General features: G+C 47.9%; 1 protein-coding gene and 1 long non-coding RNA gene across 2 annotated transcripts in view; one reads left to right on the top strand and one right to left on the bottom strand.

Annotated features, from left to right (window-relative positions):
- LRRC7 (leucine rich repeat containing 7) overlaps positions 1-17,858 on the top strand; it is a 70,118-nt gene extending 52,260 nt beyond the window's left edge. The window contains 10 exon segments of the mRNA XM_065737756.1: positions 794-892; positions 2,542-2,653; positions 2,873-3,053; positions 4,012-5,692; positions 7,137-7,286; positions 10,320-10,439; positions 13,928-14,146; positions 14,778-14,870; positions 16,732-16,806; positions 17,154-17,858. Of these exon segments, the coding sequence (XP_065593828.1) occupies positions 794-892; positions 2,542-2,653; positions 2,873-3,053; positions 4,012-5,692; positions 7,137-7,286; positions 10,320-10,439; positions 13,928-14,146; positions 14,778-14,870; positions 16,732-16,806; positions 17,154-17,261 (2,838 nt within the window). The 3' untranslated portion in view covers positions 17,262-17,858.
- A 68-nt stretch (positions 17,859-17,926) lies between these two features.
- On the bottom strand, positions 17,927-20,641 carry LOC136049115 (uncharacterized). The gene is made up of 3 exons (XR_010622270.1): positions 20,609-20,641; positions 19,119-19,287; positions 17,927-17,990 (listed from the first exon to the last, which is right to left on the bottom strand). It is a non-coding gene; the product is annotated as an uncharacterized LOC136049115 (long non-coding RNA).
- Positions 20,642-23,686: the final 3,045 nt, after the last annotated feature.

Genomic DNA, 23,686 nt, shown 5'->3' with positions numbered 1-23,686 from the left:
TCACCAGTCCAGAAGTGCTGCCAACCCTCAGCAGATTGTTCCTCTACTCTTGTTCCTTTGGAGCGGATCCATCACTAATGGCCCTGAGCCATCACCTCTGCCTTGTGTGTGCTGCATCTGCACCAAGCCTGGCTCTGCTCTGTTCAGAGCCCTGCTGTTCTTTGCAGGCAGACACTAAGAATGAGGTCATTTTGAAAATCACAGCTCTCTAGATTTTAATTTGATGTTTTTATGTTGTCAGCATGAGCAGTTGTTAATATTTCTCTTTCCTGATTATTTTGCCAGTTTCTGCCATGCCCTTCCTCTTGGGAAAGAGCTCACCCTATTTTCTGTCCTCTGCATATGTCCTTCTGTGTTTAGTCCCGAGGAATAAGTTCTCACAAAAGACGATTACATTTCTCTCCTTCCTTTGTCCTCACAAGTGATCTATCTAATAATACCTTTTATTTTCCATTAGTGCCCTTTCTGTCCTTGGACCTTATAAGCAAAGTGGTATTAAGTGGGATATGATTGGGGTTTTTTACATCTTTCATGGCATGTTCACAAATGCCAGACTGATTCTTTCCGAAGTGTACTGATTTTGGTTGGAGCAGCTTAGGATGTAGGCTAAAATGGTAGAAGAGGAAGGAAGAATATGGCATAGAAAACTGCATAAACTCAGACACCTAAAATAAAAATTGTGTTCATCGTTATGTCAAAAACAGAACTGCTGGTTCTTCCTGCCTTACAGCAACTCGTTTTATTTTGAGCTTTTAACTTCTGAAAGTTTCACCGCACAATATTGGGATTCTAGGTGCAAGAATTCCATAAGAGTCACCTGTCTGATACAGACAACACTCATAAATCGACTCTGGACAGGAAGGAGAAAGAGGAGCATACAAAAAGCTCAGAGGTACAACAAGAAATAAGTTTGAAGCATGCACCATGCTTCAAAAGTGGAAAATTTCACTCCCTGAATGTATGCACTTTGTTACTTTTCAAAAGTCCTTTTGCATGATAAGTTTGTTTCACTGCAGTAGAAATGATTGTTCTGCACTGGAGAAATGCCCTTGCACTATTGCTAGCTTTAAGGTGTATGTACGTCAGAACTGTTATGTGAGAAATTACATACACCACAGGGGAGCTCTGTGTATCAAGGTAGTAAAATCCTGCACTGTCACAGCACGTAATCAGTGTGAAACTGTATTTGCATAACTGTTAGCACCGATGGGGTTAAGTGAACGGGTTGTGAGGATGCCTGCTCTTGTCTGTGTTGGTTTGGTACTATCTCCAATAGTACACCAGAGGTAGAAGGATTAACCTACCTGTTTTTAACATCCAATTACATTCTCTAAATGTTACATCCCCCTCCTTTATTGACTCCTCTCTAATCGTAAACCCATAATCACTGGAGTACCTTTAATGGCTGAGGTCTGGGTACAGGGATCCCCACTGTGTCTCCATGAATGAAAGCTCCCTCCCAGATATGTTTCTTCTAACCATTTCCTTCCTTGTTTTTTTACTTATTTTTTGTTATCTCCTGGTAGCTCTCTAAAACTTGTTCTTTCTGAGTAGATATTTTCCTTCCCCATCTCCCACCCCCTACAGAATCACATCTCACCCTCCTGCTTCCAAGAGGATGCATGTTTCTCTTACCCCTTCTCTCAAGGATCTTCACTGGTGTTAGTTGGCACACTCTTGCTATACCCATCTCCATCAGTTTTCTCCCCATGACGTTTCCCCAATCCCACACACTAATGCCCAGTGTGGGTTTCCCATATTGTTCGTCTTCCTCCTCAGCGTGGGGTTACCTCTGTCATCCCTCCACTCAGCATCCTTTCCTACCCTGTTCCCCTAAGTCACCTATCTTTGGGTTTGTCACCTTTCTTATTCCTGAACCTTTTCCCAGGGGTGGCATAAGAAATGCCCCCAATTGCTTATTTTCATCTTGATTTCCTGCTTCTGGCTGTGCCATGAGCCTAATTTAAAAGCATTCATTTAAAATAACTCTTACTAAGACCACGTCTCATTTTCTTTCCACTTTTTAACTTACTTCAGTTTCTGCATCTATCCTATTGCCTTCTGGAACTGCCAACTGTGCAGGGAAATCTTAGGAAGTCAAGGGCTGCTGAGCTCCTAAGAAGTTTTTGAAGCCCGAATTATTTAATTTAATTAAATGTAGTGATAGCAAGACCTGAATCTATGGAAGGAGCAGTGCCACAAATGAATGAGTAAAAGTAGATATTTATAATATTCTTCTATTTATTTCTACTGGCAGCTGCATTTTTGTGCCTTCATCAAAAATGCTCACACGGCCTCGGTGTATCTTACAAATTCCATCTGTTTTGTCCACGTTTTCAAAAACGAATGCATCACCCCATAATTTCAGAAGCATTTCTGTAGGACTGATTACAGTACTGAATTTTCAGCTGAGAAATCGCTGTGGTTGGACGGTTTCTGTCTGGTGGGGTGTCGGTGTGTTGTCACATTCATGAAAAGAAGGCTTTGAAATGTTTATTGACACTGCTTCCTATGTTTACTCTACGTTATTATATTCCTCAGGATGCCTTTGGACATCCTGCCAGTGAGATGAGGATAGGGGAACTTCGTCCTTCCCTGCCAGAGACTCCGTTGTACCCACCCAAACTTGTTCTTCTGGGTAAAGACAAGAAAGGTACTAACTTCTGACTTACAGCCTTTTGGGTGGGAGCGTACGTAATCTGCATAGATAAACCTAACATATTCTACACTTCACTGATTGTAAAATGGATTATGTATGTAATTACGTACACAAACATACACATAACTGTAGCATGCCTTTGAAAATGTATTTTTCTGAAGTTTAGTTTTCCAAGCACCACCTCCTGAAAACGTTTGCTGTGTTTTGTTTCAGAGTCGACAGATGAGTCTGAAGCAGATAAGATCCATTGTCTGAATAACAGCGTTTCCTCAGGCACTTACTCAGACTATTCCCCTTCCCAGGCTTCCTCAGGGTCCTCCAACGCGCATGTTAAAATGGGGTCCTTGCAGACAACGGCTAAAGAAGCAGTGAATAACTCTTTGTGGGGGAACAGGTGTGAGCCTCTTTCTTAACACAGCTTCTGATTGCCTTTTGCCTTCCCTTGTCACACACGTCCGAAGTGATGGTGTGCTAGCTGTTAACACATTCAGATCAAACAGTACCATTGTACCCCAATTTTCCTGGGGTGTACGTGGCGATGCGCAGCCCAGGCTGCACAGCTGGCCATCCACTCCTGCTCTAGAAATGTCAACAATTCTGCAGCTGTTTTTCCAACCATGCACAATAGCTGTGCCCTAAAAGCACCTAATAATTGAGCTGTAATTACTCTGCTCTGTGTCCTAAGCTGCAGCTGTAGTTCAGTGTTGTTAGCAGAGTGTGTGCATCTCTCATTCATGCTGTCCTGAGCCTCACTCTGCCCTGGAACTCCGATTGCAGTACAGTTCACTGAAAGTTATAATCCACAGTGGCCAACAGCAGCCAGAAAGTGCTCTTGTTCCCTACAAGGAGCACTCTGCTGTCTGTTCCTGCCACTGGCACCCAAACGTAGCTCCAGCTTAGGAAATCCACGGGCCCTTCAGATTACACAGGGAGTCTGCTTACCAGAGATGCGTAGCGTCTTGATGGTGAGAAGATGCACCAGCTCCATCTGGTAGTTTTGTTTTACAAAACGAGTTGCAAGTGTAAAACATTTCCCCTGAACTCACAGAAGGTTATTTTTAAAGGAGGGAAATATGTTCAGCTGGATTTATGTGCGAGTTTGGCACTGAGCCATCCAGGACTCTTGTCTTGCTTCTTATTTTCTCAGTGTACGTACCTGCAGCATCTGTGCTCCAGTGCAACACGAGGCACGTGTCGGATCAGCGACATAAGGTGCACATCTCGTGATACGATCCCAAAGCCCGAGTACAGATGGGAGAATATTAAATCACATTATAAGCCTGTCTTTCTGCTGGCTGCTTCCGTGCTCTAAAGGAGGGCATTTTACCTTGCTTTGCTTTGTTTTATTTCAGCAGGCTGGTGCAGTCGTTTCCACAGCCCCTCGAAACAAAGCCATTACTGAGCCAGCGGGAGTCTGCTCCGGCAGGGAACGTGCCGCCGCGCACCGACCGGCGTCCTCTGAGCGATACCTTCAGCGACAGCTGGAATGACAGCTCGCACTACGACAACACCGGCTTCGTGGCGGAGGAGAGCGCGGTGGAGAACCCCGGCGCTAACCCTCTGCTAAGCACGAAATCCAGAAGCACATCTGCGCACGGGCGCAGGCCGTTGATCAGGCAGGACAGGATAGTTGGCATTCCTCTGGAGCTGGAGCAGCCGACGCTCAGAAACACACACGAATCTGAAGTGCCTCCTCCCAATCCTTGGCAAAATTGGACCAGAACCCCTAGTCCTTTTGAAGACAGGACAGCTTTTCCTTCCAAACTGGAAAACACTCCCACCACCAGCCCTTTGCCTGAGCGGAAAGATCATGTCAAAGAGTCTCCTGAGATCACTAGCACTTTTGCTCCCGGAATAGCATGGGAATATCACGATTCAAATGCTAACAGAAGCCTCACAAATGTCTTTTCACATATCCACTGTCGCCCGGATCCTTCAAAAAGCGTTATTTCCATCAGCAAGAGCACAGAAAGGCTTTCTCCGATGATGAGGGATTTAAAAACTAACAAATTTAAGAAATCACAAAGTATCGACGAGATAGACATCGGTACATACAAAGTTTATAATATACCTTTAGAAAACTATGCATCCGGTAACGATACCGTAGGAGCCCACGAGAGGGTGGACAAGCTGCTGGGCCCGGAGCACGGCATGCTGAGCATGTCCCGCAGCCAGTCGGTCCCCATGCTGGACGACGAGCTGCTGACCTACGGCAGCGTCAAGGTGCAGCCGCAGCAGAAGTCGTCCGTGACGAAGAAGGTCTACCAGTTTGACCAAAGCTTCAACCCGCAGGGAGCAGTGGAGGTCACGGCCGAGAAGAGGTTACCGCCGCCTTTCCAGCTCAACCCCGAGTACATTCCCCCGCAGAGTAAAAACCTGCCCCAGGAGCTGGTCAGCCCCAGGGGGTACCGCGGCTACCCGCCCGTGGAGCACATGTTCTCCTTCTCCCAGCCGTCGGTGAACGAGGATGCCGTCAGCACGCCCTTCGTGAGCCAGGGCTCCAGGCCGGGCTTCTTGAGGAGGGCGGACTCGCTGGCCAGCTCCACCGAGATGTCCATGTTTCGGAGGGTGAGCGAGCCCCACGAGCTGCCTCCTGGAGACAGGTATGGCCGGCCTCCGTACCGCGGGGCTGTGGAGCGCCAGGGCAGCATCTCCATCTCCGAGTCTCAGTTCCTCAAGAGGAACGGCAGGTACGAAGACGAGCATCCTTCCTACCAAGAAGTGAAAGCCCAGACTGGCAGCTTTCCCGTTAAAAACCTCACCCAAAGGAGGCCCTTGTCTGCAAGAAGCTACAGTACAGAGAGTTACGGTACCTCTCAAACCAGGCCGGTTTCAGCGAGGCCTACCATGGCGGCTCTGCTGGAAAAGATACCGTCAGACTATAACTTGGGTAACTATGGCGACAAGCCTTCCGATAACAGTGATATAAAGACAAGGCCTACCCCTGTGAAGGGAAATGAGAGCTGTGCTAAAATGCCTGCTGACTGGAGACAACAGCTACTTAGACATATAGAAGCTAGAAGGTTAGACAGGGTATGTTTGGCACTTCTCTGCAATTAATGCCTTTAGTCGTGTGTTTTGGTATTTCAAACTATTTGCACGTGCAGCGGTACCCGCCAGAACTCCCAGTAATGGTTCCCGCGTTGCGTGGCGGTGGGCACAGGGCAGGGGGAGGGCAGGTCCCCCTGCTGCCAGCCACAGGGGCACGCATCCCCTCCTCAGCAGCGGGGGTGGGCGCGATGCCGCCGCCCCGGTTATGATTTGAGAGCACTGAAAGAGGCTGGATCCATGTGTGCAGTACAACAAAATGGGGAAAAGAATCATCAACAAAAAGATCAGAGAATGGTGATAATAAGAGTTCTAGTTTTCAGATTGCCGTTAGCAGGGGCATCTTAAAGCTCTCGTAGCGTTGAAAAGCATTACTGGAAATACGCTGCCACTGCTGTAATGTGGAATATGATCGTTACTCCTCTTAGCAGTAGGAAGTTTTGCCTGTTTATCCAAAACGTGACGCAATTAGGACAGTGCATGATCTCTATAACGATGTTGACTATCTAATGGCCTACTTTATGAATCTGGGTTTACTTCATAACCTGAAACGAATGTGAAAAGCTGCTGTGGTCCGATGCATAAGTTAGTCGCAGAATATTCCATGCTGGGTATCCACGAGTTTGGCGTGGATATGTTTATTATCCCTTCCAATTGCTCAGATGTGGCACGTACTGAAATGTCACTAAGGGTCAGATGGGGTAACCTTTCCAAACCAGCTCTGAGGCTGAAGCTCTTTCCTTCCTTCAGCTTGGTTCCCTGTGCTGTGTGAAACAGGCTGGGAAGCACCTACCCCCAGGCACGGTACAGCAGCCAGGCAGAGAAGGTTCTGGTGGCAATAAGCGCTTCCCAGACGTTTTAGAAACATCTTTACAAGGAGCTTACGATGGGTTTGTGCTTAAGAAATGCTCTAATTGGCAGAAAGCTGACGGTGGTGATGTCCCGCAGTCACAGCCCTCTCCCAGCGGCGCTGCAGAGGCAGAGCTGGCCTCCCGCTGTCTGCAGCTCCCGGCAGCTGGGGCGGGCTGCCTGGGGGATGCTGCCCGCAGGCTCATCCCGTGGCAGAGTTCCCAGCCCTGGGGCTCTGTTATGCCAGCTGTGTTTTCTGGCCCAGCTGCGGTACCAAAATTTGGCCATATTTTCAAAGTAAGGCCTTGTTCCGTGTTATAGACCGCAGTTCTCAGAGTATAGACCAGAACATCTTTCATCTGCTGTCAGCGTTGAAGTCTTATATGGTATCCATTTTGTGTATAACTAGCAATGTATTTGCTTCCGTGTGACTCAGTGCATGCACCAAAAAGCTATTTACTTCTCAGTACTGTTTGTTTGCTTAAACTAAAACTTTGTGAAATTAACCATATATGTGTGATACTTAATTGAAGGAGCATGTGTGTTCATATCCTGTCACGTGGTTGTTTCCTCTACTCAGACCGCTGCTTACAAACACAACACAGTTAGCCTTGGCATGCTGCACTCTGGAGGGTTTTCAGCAATGCATGCCGGCAGAAGCATGACTTTAAACTTGCAGACTAAATCTAAATTTGAAAACCAAATGCTTCAAGAGCTACCTCTACCGAAAGTAAGTATGGGATAGCCAGCATATACCAGCATTACCAAATAAATTAATAATAATCCTTGCTTTCTCCTGGTTTAGCTTTTGCCTATTGTTCGTGCTTATACTGTACACAATCCAAAAAGCAGAGATGATGGTAGCGCCGTTTTCCTACTCGATGATCTTGCTTTTTGGATGAAGGAGCTCACATGGCTGTCATTACTGCTTTCTGCTCTTGTGTTAGACGATGCGATCATTGTTTTCTAAATGATTTGATGTGTGCATAGAAATGAAGAACATGCTTTGTTTTGTGACTTTAACCTTAAAACCTTAATGTGAAGACGTTTGACGTGCAGTTGAATAGGCTCCTAGAGGCAGGATGTGTAACATTTGGGCATTAATTGGGGTGCTCTGTTATAGCTGATATGTGCCATGAGTAAGTGTGTAGCACGCCTAATGTAACGTTCAACTTTTGTTTCGAGCAGTGCCCTTAGAAGCAGTATTTTTCATATTTTTGCTAAGTATTCTGCAACTCTTAATGACGTACTGAGAACAGCGAAGGCCACTGCTGACCCAGCTCGGGGTGCCAGGGAGGTGCTGAGCCCTGCCGCGTGCCCCACCACGTTACAGCAGTAGCTGGTGGTGCAAATGAGCTGCATCTCTGCGTGTAATTAAACAGTAGCAGAGCGCAGAGCCGGGCACTGGAACGCCATCATCTGCTCTGCTAATTGCCGGGCTGCCGCGGGCGCGTGGCCGCAGCCAGCTGGTGCAGTGCCAGGGAGGGCTGGGCCTGGGTAGGGCTCACATCCAGCCCTGCGTGCCAGAGAGGTCCCCTGCTGGAACTTTCCGTGCCACTGCCTCCATTCGCACCTCCCACTCAGCTGCCCCGGGTCTGAGCCCCTCGTTGTCCAGCTCAGGTCTCGGCTGTGGCTGTGTGTGCTGGGACACGGATGGCTGTCCGCTGTTGCTCGTGCTGTTTTTTGTCCAAGAGTTTGTTTGTCTGTTGGCTGTGCGGTCCCTCGTGTCAGCAGTCCCTCACACACCCATCATCCGACAGTAGCTCCGGACAGCGGGAGTGGTTTTGTACACACATTATAACATCACTTCCACAGATTTGAGGTATAAATGAATATGGGAATGAGATCCTGGCTATGTGAGGAACCGGTTGGGGTGATGCGTTTGGGGCACGGCCTCGTGTGAATTATTCTGCTTTATATCTCACCGGCATTTCATTGCTACATAGCCATGCGACGTGTGATGCTGAAAAGCATGAGGGGTGTGTTCTTTACTGCACCATTTGGGAAGGGGGTAAGACTGTGGTTGGAAAAAGAATAATTAATGTTTATTATTGTTTGATTTTGTTCCTTCACGTGTTGTAAAGCATTTTGCACTTCTCAGTGAATCCAGGCCACGGCAGCTCCATCCTCTCCTCTCCTGCTCCCTCTGTGCTGTGGCCGGATTCAGGATTGTAACGAGTGGGGTCTGCTTGTCCAGTGGAAGATCAGGAAAACGTATCTAGCTATTACGTATTCTGATGAGGTTAATTACACTCAGCCTGCCCCACGTACGAGGTGTAACTGCTGACCCCAGCTTTCACTCAGGCATGGCAGATAACTGCTTTTTACTGGTTTGCAGTCCATCCATGAAACTTGGCAAGGAGGGGGATTCATTTTACCGCAGAAAATGCAAAGAAGAACTTTTATCACAGAATCTTCCTTTTTTCTTCTATTCAGAAAGCATCCTCTGTGTTCTCCCCTCATTGGGCATGAACTCAGTGCCACCCATCAGTCGGGCGCTCGTGAGAAAGGTGCAGCATTGACTGCAGTGATGAGAGCAGAGCTGTGAACGGTCGGCATCTGCACCGACCCATGGGACCCTTCCTGCTCCGTGTGGCATTCTGCATGGAGCGCTTTCATTTCAGAAGAGGTTTGCTGCCCACGTTGGGGGGCACAGGGCTGTGCGAGGCAGAAGAGCGGCCGACCCCACAGCAGCACCCACGTCTGCACGGAGGAGCTCCGGCTGTCGGTTTCACGTGAGGAAGATCACAGCTGTCCCAATTCCTCTGGAAGACTTCTTGAACAATGAGGGCATGGTGGCAGTTTCCTTGGATTTGAAATAATTAAGGATTGCTGACCTCTGAAGAGTGTGATTTTTAAAGGCTTTTTTTACTCTTAAAGGATTGCTCAGCCTGCACCATAGAAGAGAAGTTCTTAATTGACCAGTTATCAGCTCTCATAGTTCAAAGCTGCACTCCCATGCCTTCTTCAGTCATCTGGAGAAGTGTTCTGCAATTGTTACAAAGCTAAATTGAAGAAGGAGTTGCTCGGATGGTGGAGGGAAGCCATTGCATCAACGGAAGCTGAAGGAGATTCCTGCAGGAGCACTGTGTGCTCGGTGCTGCGGGGCAGGGCAGTGCTGGGGTGCTCCGGCACAGAGCGATGTACCCACGGCACTGTCATTTCTGCCGTGGTAAAGGAACACAGCAACAGGGGAAAAGCTGCAGGAGGCAGGAAGGAGCAGGTGCCAGGCTCATTTAGGAAATGATGTGCGTGTTATGTCTGTATTCAGGAAAGCGTTTCCTTCCTGGTTCATGCCCTGTGTATGGTGCCCGGCTGCCTGCAAACAGAACGGGGAGGGCTGAGCATCCCACGGGGCCCACAGTGCCACTGCAGGCGATGTCCACCCGAGCCAGGGGCAGGGCATCTTCCAGCCCTGCTCAGCACTCCGTGGGATGGTTTTGGTGGCCAGTAGGGAAGCTTTCATTCAAACCATTAATGCAAATTTAAGTATGTGACTGTGCCAAGATTTGTTTTTCTGAAAACAAGGATGGAGGGCAAACGAATTTTCTCTTTTCTCTCACCATTCATTGTGCTCGTTGTTTCTCCTGTGTATTTGTCGAGATCTCTAAGTTGCAGAGTCCTGCTGGCACGTGACCGTGCGTTAACGAAATGCCGTAGATAATTAAGAGATTTCCATTTTAGCAGTAGTGTTGATTACTGAAATAAGGTTGGCGTGGAGTTGTTGCCGGTGACTAAAGGCTGCCCTACCATTTGTGAACAGACCCCGTCGCAGCAGAGCAGCATCCTGGACAACGGGCAGGACGAGGGGCCGGGCAGCGGCCAGTGGAACCCGTACCCGCTGGGACGGCGGGACGTGCCCCCCGACACCGTCAGCAAGAAGGTGAGCGGCGCGGCCGGGGCAGGAGGAGGGGCCGTGGGGGGAGGGGGGGCAGGAATTATATGTTAGCACTTTTTTTAATAGGTTTTTATGGAATTATAGAATCATTGAGCTGCTTATGTTGGACCTCTGAAGGTCCTCTGGTTTGGTCTCAGTGTTTTAAGCCGCATTCGCTAGGAACGAAGGGCTGTGTTCGGATGCTGCTACCCATCTTTATATTCATTCCAATGCTGTAGCACGTCTCAGTGTGAGAATTGGGCACAGTGGATCTGTAGACGTATTCCTGCATGTGCTGGGCAGCCACAGCCCCCTCCTGTCCTCCAAATCCTTCACTCCAATTCCTCATTTCAATTACATCCATCGGTTCATGACCAAAAGGAAATGTGCTGAGGTGGAGAGCAGCTCGTGGGCTGCCATCGCCGGGACGGCCTGAGCCACCGTCAGCTTGGCAAGGAGAGCAGAGCTCTACTCAGCAGTACTCACAGCGACTGCTGTCTGTGAGGAGGTGGGTCCTGCTCCTGGGTGAAGCCTTATGAGTCGTAAGGTGCCCATTGGTAACTTCTGCAGTGTAATTAACCGTCAGCACTGATGAGGCAAATACTCCCCAGCTGGCTTCACATCTGTTTCTCCAGGACAGCAGCACCCCTTTCAAAAGCTGCAGGCGAGGCAGTCTGCACCTACGAGGAGTTACGCTTTGTGTCCTCGGTTGTCTTTTATCCTCATCTTCACAAACGTTTGGGATGGAACCTGCACGTATCCACTCACACGACTGGGTACCACGTTGTGTCAGTGTTGCTGTGGTCAGAACCGCAGATTCTGGTTCGTTCTGAATACCGGAGCGTGTCACTGCTCCGATGCAGTGAGGACAGGGACTGTGTAACTGCTGAAATCTGCGCTGTGCCGGGGAGCAGCCCTTGTTGCAGCCATGGTCGGCTGCTTCGGTTATGCTGTAAGCATCGGGCACTGAGCTAAAGATCATTGTTGTTCAGAGTGGGTGCTGAGCGAAGGATGGAATAGCAATGTAATCAGGGAGCAGTGGGCATGATGGGGACATTTCTCTGCAGAACAAATAATGTCCATTTCTGAGAATAGGGTTTGTTTTCAGCTTACCCACCTCCAGCAACAGCCACAGCGTGAGTGCGTGTGGAGCAGTGATATCATCTCCTCAAACAAAATCTGTTAACAGCAATGAGAAATGAATTCTGAAAACTGTTTACCCGTCCTCAGGAGGTGCTTTGCAGTGTGTTGTTGTGACAGTGCTAATCTCTTTTCCAATGAAAGTCACCTGCAGGGCCCTGGCTCCTGAAAATCTTCTATAGAAAGGAAATGCACAATAAGGAACAATGGCACGATGTAAATATAAGTTGTAGTATCTGTTGTGGATTTCCTGGGCACAGTTCCTGCGGTCACAGTGAGAAAGGACTGGTGCAGAGCAGTCAGCCCGGGGCAGAGCTGCCCTTGGAAATGGCTGGGAGAGAGCTGGGTGTGTTCCTCTGAGGGGGAGAGCACGTGCTGTGCACAGACCCTGAACTCAGGCTGGGGGAGAATGTCTATAGCCATATATGCTCCAAAATCAGCTGTGCTTTGAGGTAGAAGTGGTGGCACTTCTGTTCTTTGGGGGGAACACTACGTTAGGCATCACTACGTGGGAAGTGGGGGTCAGCTGCTGACCACTGCTCACACTATGGACTGAACTCCAGCTTTGTTTTTATCCAAGTGTTATCGTTTAAGTGATAGCTCATAATCTATGGGATATTTCACGTATGGATAAGTTGGATGCATTAACCTCGATTAAATCAAGTAACCTGCTGCCTTATTAGAGGACTGCAGTGCTTACCCTTCTGTGTCATGTCAACGAGGCAGCAGTCAGCTTCGTTCTGAGCTACCTGCTTTTCCAGAAGGGGAAAGGTGCAGAGGTGTGGGGGAGGAGCACCTGAAGGCAGCCTGGGGTCACTGCTGATGGAAAAGAGTGGCTGAAGAGTGAGAATGAAGATGGAAGATGCAGTTGGGCCATCGAGTCCACCATGCTGGGCTCAGGCACAGGACCGGGCTGGTTGGCTTCTGCAGCAGCTGTGTGTGGTGGCAGAGCACACGAAAGCTGAGGCCATGTGAACTCCTGGAGCCCTGTGTGAGCTGTCAGGAGCTCAGCAGCTGTGCAAGGAGAGTTTGAGGAGCTGGAGCAAGGCAGCTGCTGAGAAACAGGACGTACTAACGTGGCTGAGTCTCCACTTCTCCTTCCTGACTTGGGAGTATATCTGTTGGCCAAAAGTGGGAAACTGGAGGGTCCTTCTGCCGCATTTCCAGCATCTGCTGCTCAGTCCGCAGCTCTTCCGGGCTGACTCCAAGATCCAGAGATTCTCAGTGAAGAAGCACAGCACTGTTTGCATTTGAAATAGGTGTTGTCCTTTGAGGCAGACGTTGTGCTTGACGTGGATGCTGTGGTGGATGTGCTGGATCATACCTGAGTCAAACAGTGGGACTTAGGAGATTCCTCTCCTTTTGGATAGTTCAGCAATAAGTGCCAGGCACACGAAGCACAGGACCTGCACAACGATCCCCAGTGGGCACAGCTTGTTGTTGTAGCAGAGTTCTGTGCCATCGCTCACTGCCACCACCCAGCTCAGGTACACAGACCTGCCAGCCGTGCTCTGGCTGTGCTGGGCAGTCCCTTTGTTCAGGTGCAGTCAGCAAAACACCATGGCAGAGCCGTGTTGCTTGCAGTCATGGTGCATCTTTGCTGCACTCAGTGACTTGAGTTGCTCCAACTGTATTTAAAAGGATGAAGTGTCCTGCAGGCAATTCTTGAAAACCCATCGTGATGTACTTCTGCAGTGGCACCGAGCACTTAGTTCCAGTGCCCTGGTTGCTGTAACTTGCAAGGCCACATGAATGCCGGCGGGTTCTCATCTGCTGTATTAACATCTGAAATACATCTCACCACTGCTGAGTTTCCCACAGAGCTGGGAAGGGTCAGTGCTGACAAAGATCAGAGCTTCATAACGGGAAGGGATTGAGCCACTGTTGTTTCTGTAGGTTCACTTTGTCCACAGAGACGGACAGATACTGAGATGAGCACTTCTAATGCTCGTTCACGTTCACGGCCTTCAAATAAAATGCTCAAATATTTGTGCTTGGTGGGTGGCTCTAACCTGCAGACAGCGCAGTGGGGCCATGGAGGATGCTTCTCAATGTCTTTGTGCTGTGATGAATAAACCACTCCAGTTTAGCTTTAATAATTCTGAGCTGAAGCACGTGACGTGAGGAGGAAATGACTTTCTGTTTGTGAAACGTGCTGCATCTGGCTAATTTCCCTTGAAGGTCTCGGGGCCACTAAATGAGTGTATCCTTGCTGCTTTTAATCACAATTGTTCCTAACCATGGAACCTCTGGTGGGATTGAAGAGGTCTGCTCGTATTTGACTCTGCAAGTTGTAATAATTGCTTCTTTTCAGCTTCCTGACTTTCTGGCCTAACAGGTTGCGTTACCCACAGGCAGGTAGCCACATCCAGACCTTGATGGGGTCACAAAGCCTGCAGCACCGCAGCCGGGAGCAGCAGTACGAGGGGAACATGAACAAGGTGACCATCCAGCAGTACCAGCCCCCGCTGCCCATCCAGATCCCCTCCTCACAGAGCTCCCGAGCGCCGCAGACGGGGCGATGCCTCATCCAGACCAAGGGGCAGAGGAGTACGGACGCCTACCAGGAGCAGGTGGGAGTGTCTGCATCGAGTAATGCTGTGAAAGGGGCTCCTTTCTCCCCCCTCCTGCACACAGTGGTACGAGGAGGTGGGCAGGCGGCTGTGCTGCCCAGCACTGCGGAGTGGCACTGGTTTTAAGGCTTTGACCAAGGACTGTTGGCACTGGTGCTGCTGGGGCTGATACTGGCAGGAGGTGGAAGACCTCTGAGCTTCCCGTTGCTCGTGGCTTGGTGTGTCCTGCACAGCTCCCAGAGGTGTGACACCTGCAGCAGTGGAAGTGCACAAGAGGGACTGTGTAGGGACAGATTCTGTTCTTACTGACCCAACTACCCGAGGTTACGGTGAGGGGGAAGGACTGGGCCGACATGAACTGCCTTCTCTCAAGTGCCTTTATTCTCCCCGAGAATAAAAATGTAAATATATGCAAAAAAATAGGCACAGCTCTGTGAGCACTGCAGTATCACTGTAGTATGCTAAAGACACAAAAATCATTTCAAAATAGAATTTTAATGGCTTTTACTGTGTTGTGCAATACAGTTTTTGAGAGGGCGAACTCTGTTGATGTGAGCTTGACTGCACAAGATGCCACTGTTTGGACAGGCTGGTGCTGGCGCTGACTTACCTTGCTCTCTTTTTAACCTAGTTTTGTGTGAGGATAGAGAAGAATCCTGGCCTTGGTTTTAGTATCAGTGGTGGAATAAGTGGACAAGGCAATCCGTTCAAACCTTCCGACAAGGTACGTCGTGCGTTTCTCACTAATGAATGCTTTACTTCAGGGGGCCGTAGATACAATGAATGACAGTGTTATGAACTACTCTTGTGATAAATGGAGAAAGCTCTCCCATGCCCAGCACTGTTCTGCTGGGGGAGAGGTGTTTGGTTGGTTGGTTAATGAAGACAGGAGACTCAAAACAGAGGTCACACGGGTGTCTGGTTTATACTTCACACAGATAAATTTTCAGGCTGTGCTGAAGAGCATCATCTCTCTCACTTTCTCCTTTTAAGAGCCAGTATAATTAATTTGTCACTGAGCATCATCACTGCAGGGACTGCTGAAGCAGCAGTAGCATCAGCAGGTAACTGAAGCAGCAGTCTGTAGCAGGGGCATCAAATATAGTAGTCCTGGCCCACAAACTGGACTGGAGGTGAGCAGTGGCTTAGGAACACCACAGCAAACAATCTCCTGGTTTGTAATGCTAATTAAAGGCTTGGCAACTGTGGTGCACGATGGCCAGGAGCACTCAGCATTCGTTCAGGGAATTATGTTTGAGAGGATGACAGAGCTGTGTGGTCAGCGAAAGGGTGACTGGCAAAAATACAGTGCCTGGTGATTACCAGCTATGTGGGTTTACAGACCTGGACACCTGAGTTCATCCGTTCTGTGCAATAAGAACCAGCAGAGTTTGCTGGAAAGGGGGGGCTGTGTGTACCTCCAAGATAAGCGTGTTCTTATAGTTTCTCTTATTTGTTAACGTTGGATTCCTCCCCAGGAGGCAGCCATGACTTACACGAGTGCCGAAAATGGCAAATAATGGAATTAAAGACAGACCTTCCTCGTGCTCCAAAATGACAAAAAATGCACAATTGTGTGTATAGTATAGAACAGTTATATTGAAGGGAAAATAGTTTTAAGTGTCGGGGCTTTTTCAATTACGCTGAAGCACTGCTTCCCAGCGTTGTCCTCACCAGCTGTGGTGCTGAGCCACACACGTGGCACTGCTCTGCCCTCGAGATGGGGGCACAGCTCTGAGCCCCTGCCCTGGCATGCTGATGGTGCTGGGACGAGAGGGAGGCAGCAGACTGCGGGAGCCACTGAATGGCAGATGTGTCAAACTACAGTGGCACGTGGCTGAGATGGTGATAGCTCCCATCCCTCTGCTCTGCAGGAAGGGCAGCAGAAACAGCAGGCAGAACCCCCGAGGGGACACAGGATTTACTTGATGGAAACGAGCAGGGAATTTCCCTGGTGTCTCAGAGAGCAGTGTGCAATGAAATGCAGCCTGTGCTCAGCTCCGGGACCCTGCTAGGTGCTCCCTGCAGTGCTGGGTGAGGGCAGGGGAGAGGTGAGGCTGTGGGTGCAGCTCGTGAGCTCTGTGGGAAATATTTCAAGTCCCATCATCGCTCCGGAGCTCCACCCCTCATTTGGGGGCTTAGCAACATGCTTTACAGACATCCTAAAAACAAATCTAAAAATGTTCATTATTTAATAACTTATCCCCTTTCAAAGTCGTTCACTCTGCAGACAGTGGATTCAGAGAGGATTCTGGAGACCATTGCTCTGCCTTAATTAACTCCTGCTAACCCTGTAACTCCTGCCTGTTTCCAGAAACTCTTCCAATTGCACGTTATTTGGTGAGGTGGGATCTCTGTTTCAGATGACCCCGGGTTCTGTGGTGCCAGGAGCTAACAGGCCGAGGCAATGAGTGCTGCTACAAGCTGCTGCCTCTGCTTGGTTCCTTGCAGATTAAAAAAGGGGTTTGGTGTTGAGAGCATTGCCAGAGTGCACTGAGCCCCAGCCCAGCAGTTAGGGAAGCACCTGTATTTTGGGAACTAGTTCTTGTAATAGCATCCTAACCTCTGTTACTTCTGACTTATAGGGTATCTTTGTTACTAGGGTTCAGCCTGACGGACCAGCATCCAGCCTGCTCCAGCCTGGCGACAAGATCCTCCAGGTAGGGATTTATGGCTTTGTAACCGAGCTGAGATGTAAGGCATGCCTTTGCATCTCACACCAAAATTGTTCTAGGACAGTTCTTGGTATCACTTAGTGCTCATTTATAACAGTGTTACTTGTAGTAGTCTTGAAATCTGGTCTGTGAAAGCTGTTTGAGAGCAGAAAGGGAAAAGAGGCCACAGGGCAGCTGTGGGGGCAGAGGTCCCTCCGCACTCCTGGCTGCAGGAGACCACTGCGTTGCTCATTTTAGGCTCATCTGTCCTTTCTGAATGTCCCTTTTCTCCCCTGAAATGAAGGTGTTAAAGAGAATCTCACACCATTTCTCCTCTTGTTTTTGCGTTGCAGGCAAACGGACACAGTTTTGTACATATGGAACATGAGAAAGCTGTGTTACTACTGAAGAGTTTCCAGAACACAGTAGACCTAGTTATTCAACGTGAGCTTACTGTCTAAATATTTTTTTATAAATAGTAAATATGTCTAGCCAGATCTAATGTTCAAACAGATTTATACATAGGAAACCAATTTTTGCCAATTGCTGGACCAATGGCAAACAGTAGTGCCAAATGTATAATACTCTATGTTAGTACCAATCACCTTGAAAAAAATATATTACGGATATAAATATATGGTTCATGTGGCTATGTATCAGTTTTAATTGTCAGCCTCTGGCTGTGCATTGGTGCGTTTTTTTAATCAAGTTACTTCTTAAAGTCAATTTCATATGATTTCAGAACACAGAAGCACATTCAAATCCTTTAGGAATTCTGCTGTCCATCAGAAACACTGCCTCAAAGTTGTATATGCCTTTATAAAGATAAAATATATTAACCTGTACTTCCCATGAAATATTTCTACCATGTCACATACAAAAAAAAATATAGAGAAAAAATATTTTCATAAACACCTCAAAGAAAGTATATATTAAATTAAATTTAATAATGTTCATTTATTTTCAATGCAAAGATATGATATGCCTTATGAAAATACCTGTACATATGCAGTGTGTATAGTGGCTCCATACTAATGGGTGAACTGTCGCTGCACAGGGTGAGTGTCGTGGCAGTCCTGGGACAGTGTCACCACGCGGCACGGAGATGGGCTCACTCCTGGGGGCACTGTCAGTTGCTTCCAAGGGAACACACCAAGTGGACGAGCAGTGAGTTTAGACAGCTGTGCTTCCTAAACGGGACAAGTTTGTGATGGGTGGCAGTAAAACTTGTTTGGCTGCTGCTGCTTTTATCATTGTCCTTTCCATTTCGAGGGCCGGGCCCCGGGCCCGCGCTGCCCACGTCCCCAGTGTTACAGTGTTGTGTATCTTTGCTCCAGCCCGGGCTCACTACATCCACCACCCGTATGGCTTTAGCCTTTATAGAGCCCTTTATTCAGTAACAGTCCCTCAAACCAGCAGGGATGGATTCAATACACGTGACAAATTGGGGAGGAGTGGCACTGACAGAGCACAGGAAGAGCTTTCCCACCGAAGTACCAAATTGGAAAACCCTCAAGGTAAAATCCTCGTGCTGTTTTCAACAGAGACAGCACCAAATTCTGCCAAACTGCTGCTGCCTCAGTAATTCGGGTGTACGCCATGCTGACAGCAAGGAGGCAAAACACAAGGGATGCTCCCACGAGGTGCTGCCACCAGTGCTGCCACCCAGGGCCTGGGATGGGCTGCAGGCACAGCCAGGAGCTGCTCACAGGGTGCTGCCCACAGGCATCTCCTGGCCACTACTCCGCAAACCTTGCTTCTCTTCCCCTCAAGCACATGCTGATGGAAGTAATTAAGACTTCCAATTAAACTGACGTGATGCCACAAGACAGTGGTGCCCGTTCTGTGTGCCCTGCCCACACAGCCCACTGATGGTAAGAGTAGAACTGTCCCCCAGCTGTTATGCAGCACCAGGTCTTCAATTGTTTGCACTCTTCCTTTTTTTTTTGGCTACTGGGAAGCACGGGAGAGGCTTGGGAGTGAGGCAGGTACGTTGGCATGTAAAGTCCCTGTTCCATGGTTGTTTGCATCTCCCTTTTTCTCTTTAAAGAACAAGAGTTATTGAGCTTATCAATATAAATAATAATGAACCAGAAATTCCTAGCTGACTTAATACTTTTACCCATGCAAGTGCTCTTAGTGGAAGAGCTCCTGTAACTCCTGAGTGGCAACATGCTCCCAGATGCACAGCGAGCCAGAGCTAATGCTGACCCTAAAGCTTACTTTTTGAGTAAATGAAAAATAGCTAGAAAATAATGTTTTTTCAATAAATTAAAATAGTCTTGATACTACAAGCTGAAGCTGCTTGCTGAACTCACGAGATCCAGGCTGGGATTGTTACCCCGTTTTTCAGCTTTCTGTTTCTGTCACACAGATGTAATTTCAGACTGTCCCCTCAAACCCCACAGGCTCTGCAGATCCCATCTGAAGCTCTCCCCATGAGTTGGCACATCAGAGGTCAACATCCCCATCCTTACGTCGATTGTCCTTTAGGAGAAAGTATCAGGTTTTATTCATCATCATGTTCAGAAAAGTGTACCTCTGTAGTAAAGCTGAAAGGAAATTAATTAATTAACAGGTATTTATGCACCTCAATCCCCTTTGGAGATACTTTTTCCATGCAGAACAATCGCTGTCATGGACGGGAGCACACACAGTGTGCACAACTGCAGCCATGCAGCCCACAGCAGCACAGCCCCGTGCCCAGAGCTGCCCTGTCACATCTGCTTCCAGTAGGAAAGCAAAGAGCACTGCTTCTGCAATTCTGCATCCTTCTGCAACACTGTGCAGTGTGGGTGTGCAGAAGCACACATCCCTCCTTCCCTGAGCAAAGCTACAGCACACGGCTGCTGCAATGCACGGAGTGCTTTGGTAGCACCAAACATAGCAGGGAGCTGCAGAGCTGAGGAGGCCTATAGCCAAAGTTGTGAACACAGGTGAGAACAGGTGAACTCTGACCTTCAGAGCTCATTACTGCTGCATCTTTTCCTTCAGTGTATTTATGCATGCTGCATTCATGAGACTGAAGAACAAATAGGGGCTGTGTGCAGAACTGTATGCCAGGATTGCTGAGCATTTCATTAATGGACTGTAATGAAAAGGGAATTACAATAAAATTGAATTCATGCAGTGGACGGCCACTGTACCTTATAGCCACAACTGCACCTGACTGTAGGAGGACTCTGGGCTGAAACGTGCTGAGGGGAAGCTTTAACAACAGCCACCACTGTCCAAACGACCCAATAGTTTCTTCTTAGTGTTGATTTTATTCAAATTGATAGAAGTGGGGTTTAGATAGGAGCAAATAGACTTTAATGGGACTGCTTAAGGTTTCCACATTAGTCCTCCCAAATAACCTGCACCTTTTTCTTTCCTGGCACCTCACGTACACCGCTGAGCATGGCCAGGTTTGTAAGTGGGTATCCAGCTACGTGCAGGCTTTGCACATAAAAACCCATAAATATAAACACAAATATAGCAAGTGCTGGTGGTAGAGGACAGCTTATGCAGAGGTGAGCTCCACACGCAGGTTCAGTTGTGTGTGTGCAAGGGAATTCTGCTCACGCAAGTGCAAGCTCAGAGCTGCAGATGGTCTCTTTTCGCTGGGCTCTGCAGCACTCCTGGGCACACCATATGTTCTCCCATGTCAGCTACACAGGCACTCTGTTCCTAAGCTCCTAGTGGAAGCATTAATCTCAAGGGAAGTGTGCTGGGTTCCTCTTTTTTAGATTTTTCATGCAATAAACGACAGCTGATCCTCAGGGAAGGGTGGGATTGCAGAAGGAAACCTGCCCTGGGGTTCTCTTACCCTCATTTTGCAGCAAGTCTTAAGGAACTCGTGAGGGGCTGATGTCTGTGATGGTGGTGGCTCCCCACAGGGCCAGATGTGTCCAAATCCCAGGGCCCAGCTGCCCAGGAACGTGTTTGCTCTTCTGCAGCCTTGTTACCAGTTGGCTATTAAGAAAAAAGAAAAAAGAAAAAATGAAAGAACAGAAAACTGCTCCCAAAAAGCTTTTCTTATTTTGTGAAACGTTTTTAAAAAGAAAAGAACACAGGAAGCCCGTGGGACATTCTAGTCCTAACAGTTTAGTCACTGACCATTAACAGTTTGCCATTTCTATCAGGGTGTTGATTAACTCTGATATTTACAAGCCAGTCGTTCTAAATAGCAAACTTCAGATCTGTTGAGATGCTTTCCAGAGCTAAGAGCAGGGTGAGAGCAGAGCCCTCCAGCTGGATGCAGGCATCCACGGGACCACAAACACATTTCCAGGTGTTTATCAGGAATGCTCTGCCTGAAAGGCTGCTGACACTGTTACAGGGGGGCCTTTTTCTGAACATGAATGAAAAGACCTTTGAAATACTGCTCTAACAGCCATATTTTTAGCTGACAGATGAATAGCTAGAAGTTAAATCACCACTGCTGTAGAACACCACGGATTTTCATGACCCAGAAGTTCAACTAAAAATTACAGAACAAAGTGTTCGTGAAATCAGTTTACTGTTGTTAGTAAGCACTCTGAATGTAAAGACCCTCAGTGGTTAATCCTTTCTTGCCTGTAATATTGCACTTAATTACCTTATGCAATGGGAAGCTCACATATTTATAGATAAGTGTACATATGTATATATCTGATAGAGATATATGCAACAGGAAATGCAAAGACAGTTCGAAATGAAAACCACACCTTTGAACCCATTCACACGCAGGGTCTGCTCTCCAGCAAAGACACAGGGATGGGTATGGGGTCCAGGCTGCACAGGGGCTGCTCCTGGGAGCCAGCCAGCAGCAGGACAAGGCCTGGAGTCTGCGCACTGCCCATCCCCTTGGCTGGGATTAAGCTCACGGGGATCTGTGTTCCACCATGGTGCAACCCTTGTCCTGCACAGGCAAATATAAAAACAGAACACTAATACCAATTTGCTCAAATCAGAAACACAGGAGATCATAAACCTCAGCTGTGGGGTCACTACCCCCCTTACCAGATCCTACAGTCAGCATTTCCAATTAAGAATAAGATGTATTCTAAAGCTTGAGCTTCTTACCAGGGGCTACGGTGCCGTACTCGCCATCCTGCCTCAGCACACTCCTCCCAGGTCTTCTGCCTTCAGAATTTCCATTTAAACTAGTGCACAGAGATTTACAACATTATTTTCAGCTCATTTGTTAGTCTTGCTAGTACGAGCGGAGTACAAAGTACCGATACAACTTTCAGGCCAGTAGTTTGGATAGGATACGAATTAACTGGTGGTTTGGTTCTGTGTTGAACAACTTTGGTTTGGGTACGTGGAGCAGCGGGCACAGCAGTGCCAGCAGAGGCCATGCAAGGCAACCTGTGCTCCTCCCAGGGGTGGGGGGAGCTGGGGCAGCCCACAGGAATCTTCTCTGCAAAAGCCAACTTCAGAAGACACCGTTTGCTTCTCCTAGACCTTCAGTAGTTTCTCTTATCAGAAAATAAAAGAGCCTTTGCCAATCCCCTCAGCGGCCAATGGATGCCAATACTGTAAAGCGAATGACATCACTGCTTTGAATCCTGAGCTCACACTGCCCCTGTAAGGCTTCTCCCGCAGCACCACCACTGAGCCACAGCCCTGCAGCACAAGAGGCTTCATCTCTGTACATCGGGGCCTTCTTTGTCTCTTTGCTAGCATACGTGGCTTTGCCCTGAAACCCTGCTCAGAACAAACACTTATGGGTTAAGTTTTCTACTCGTGAGTACTGTATCCAGTTCAAAACCAACAGCTTACTTTATGAAAAATTTTACCATTTTATAAAAGACATGTTTAATTATGATGGAGATGGCTGTATTGTAATTAATATTTTGAGATAATTGTGATTTTGAGCTTAAATTATATACAGAAAATGGTCATTTTTGTATGTGTTAAAAGATTGCTATATTACAAATGACTAACTGTACTTTTCAGTTTAATTACAGTATTAATGTAAATAAAGCTGAATGAAGAAATATTTACTACTTTATTAACATAGATTGTGAATGTACTTAATGTTTTTTGCAGTATAAAGACTTACTGAACTTGAAAGCTGCTTCATTTTATGTGCAAAAGGTACTTCAGAATTATATTTTAAACCTACTGATTCAGCGCAATCGATGATATGGTCAGTTCATTTGCACACGCAGGTTGTATCCTTCCAGTTTTCCTTCATGTATGACACTTACCCGTAAGGTGCACATTGTGTTTAGAATGCATTTTGCAGATGCTTCTGTACATAAAACAAATACAGGGACTAAAACAATGCTGTGCAGTGTATAGCAGAGCCATTTTTCGGCTTTGGTGTACCCAACTTTTTCAGTATTTAAAGAAGTGTTTTGAATAACATAAAAAAAAAAGTCTCTTTATTGTATAAATAATAAAAATGTCACCTTATTGTAATTCATTTTTGTCATCTTTTACTCATGGAAAGGATCTGAGTTTTCCAAATCACTGTTCTACAAGTGATAGAAAACGAGATGGCCGTTACCTCTGCACCTGGGTGTCCCAGAGCTCCCCTGCACCCCGCTGCTCGGTGAGGCACGGTGCAGCTTCAGCTGGATCTGCAGCCAACACAGCAGTGCTTCAGGCTGTTTCAGGGAAAGAAGCCCTCTGAGTGCAGAACACAGCAGAGAAAGACCAGGAAACCGAGCAACTGCACTTGCACAGCACAGCACTGCTGCTGAACCTCACCGGTCACGGCGTGGCCGCACGGCGAGGAACAGCCCGGCACGTGCTGCCTTCTGTGGACTTGAGCAGTGCCCCACACGGGGACCGAAGCTCACAGGGCTGAGAAGAGCAGCACTTCAGCCACCCACATAAGCTCAGAGCAGCTCCCAACTCATTCAAGTCAAGGACAGCTCCGGCCCTTAACCGCCGCTCTTTCTGCACAAAC

Source organism: Cyrtonyx montezumae, unplaced genomic scaffold (assembly GCF_038088225.1).
Source record: "Cyrtonyx montezumae isolate F1298 unplaced genomic scaffold, pur_monq_1.0 scaffold_1, whole genome shotgun sequence".
NCBI classification, from domain to species: domain Eukaryota; kingdom Metazoa; phylum Chordata; class Aves; order Galliformes; family Odontophoridae; genus Cyrtonyx; species Cyrtonyx montezumae.
This window is presented reverse-complemented; position numbering and strand designations above follow the sequence as displayed.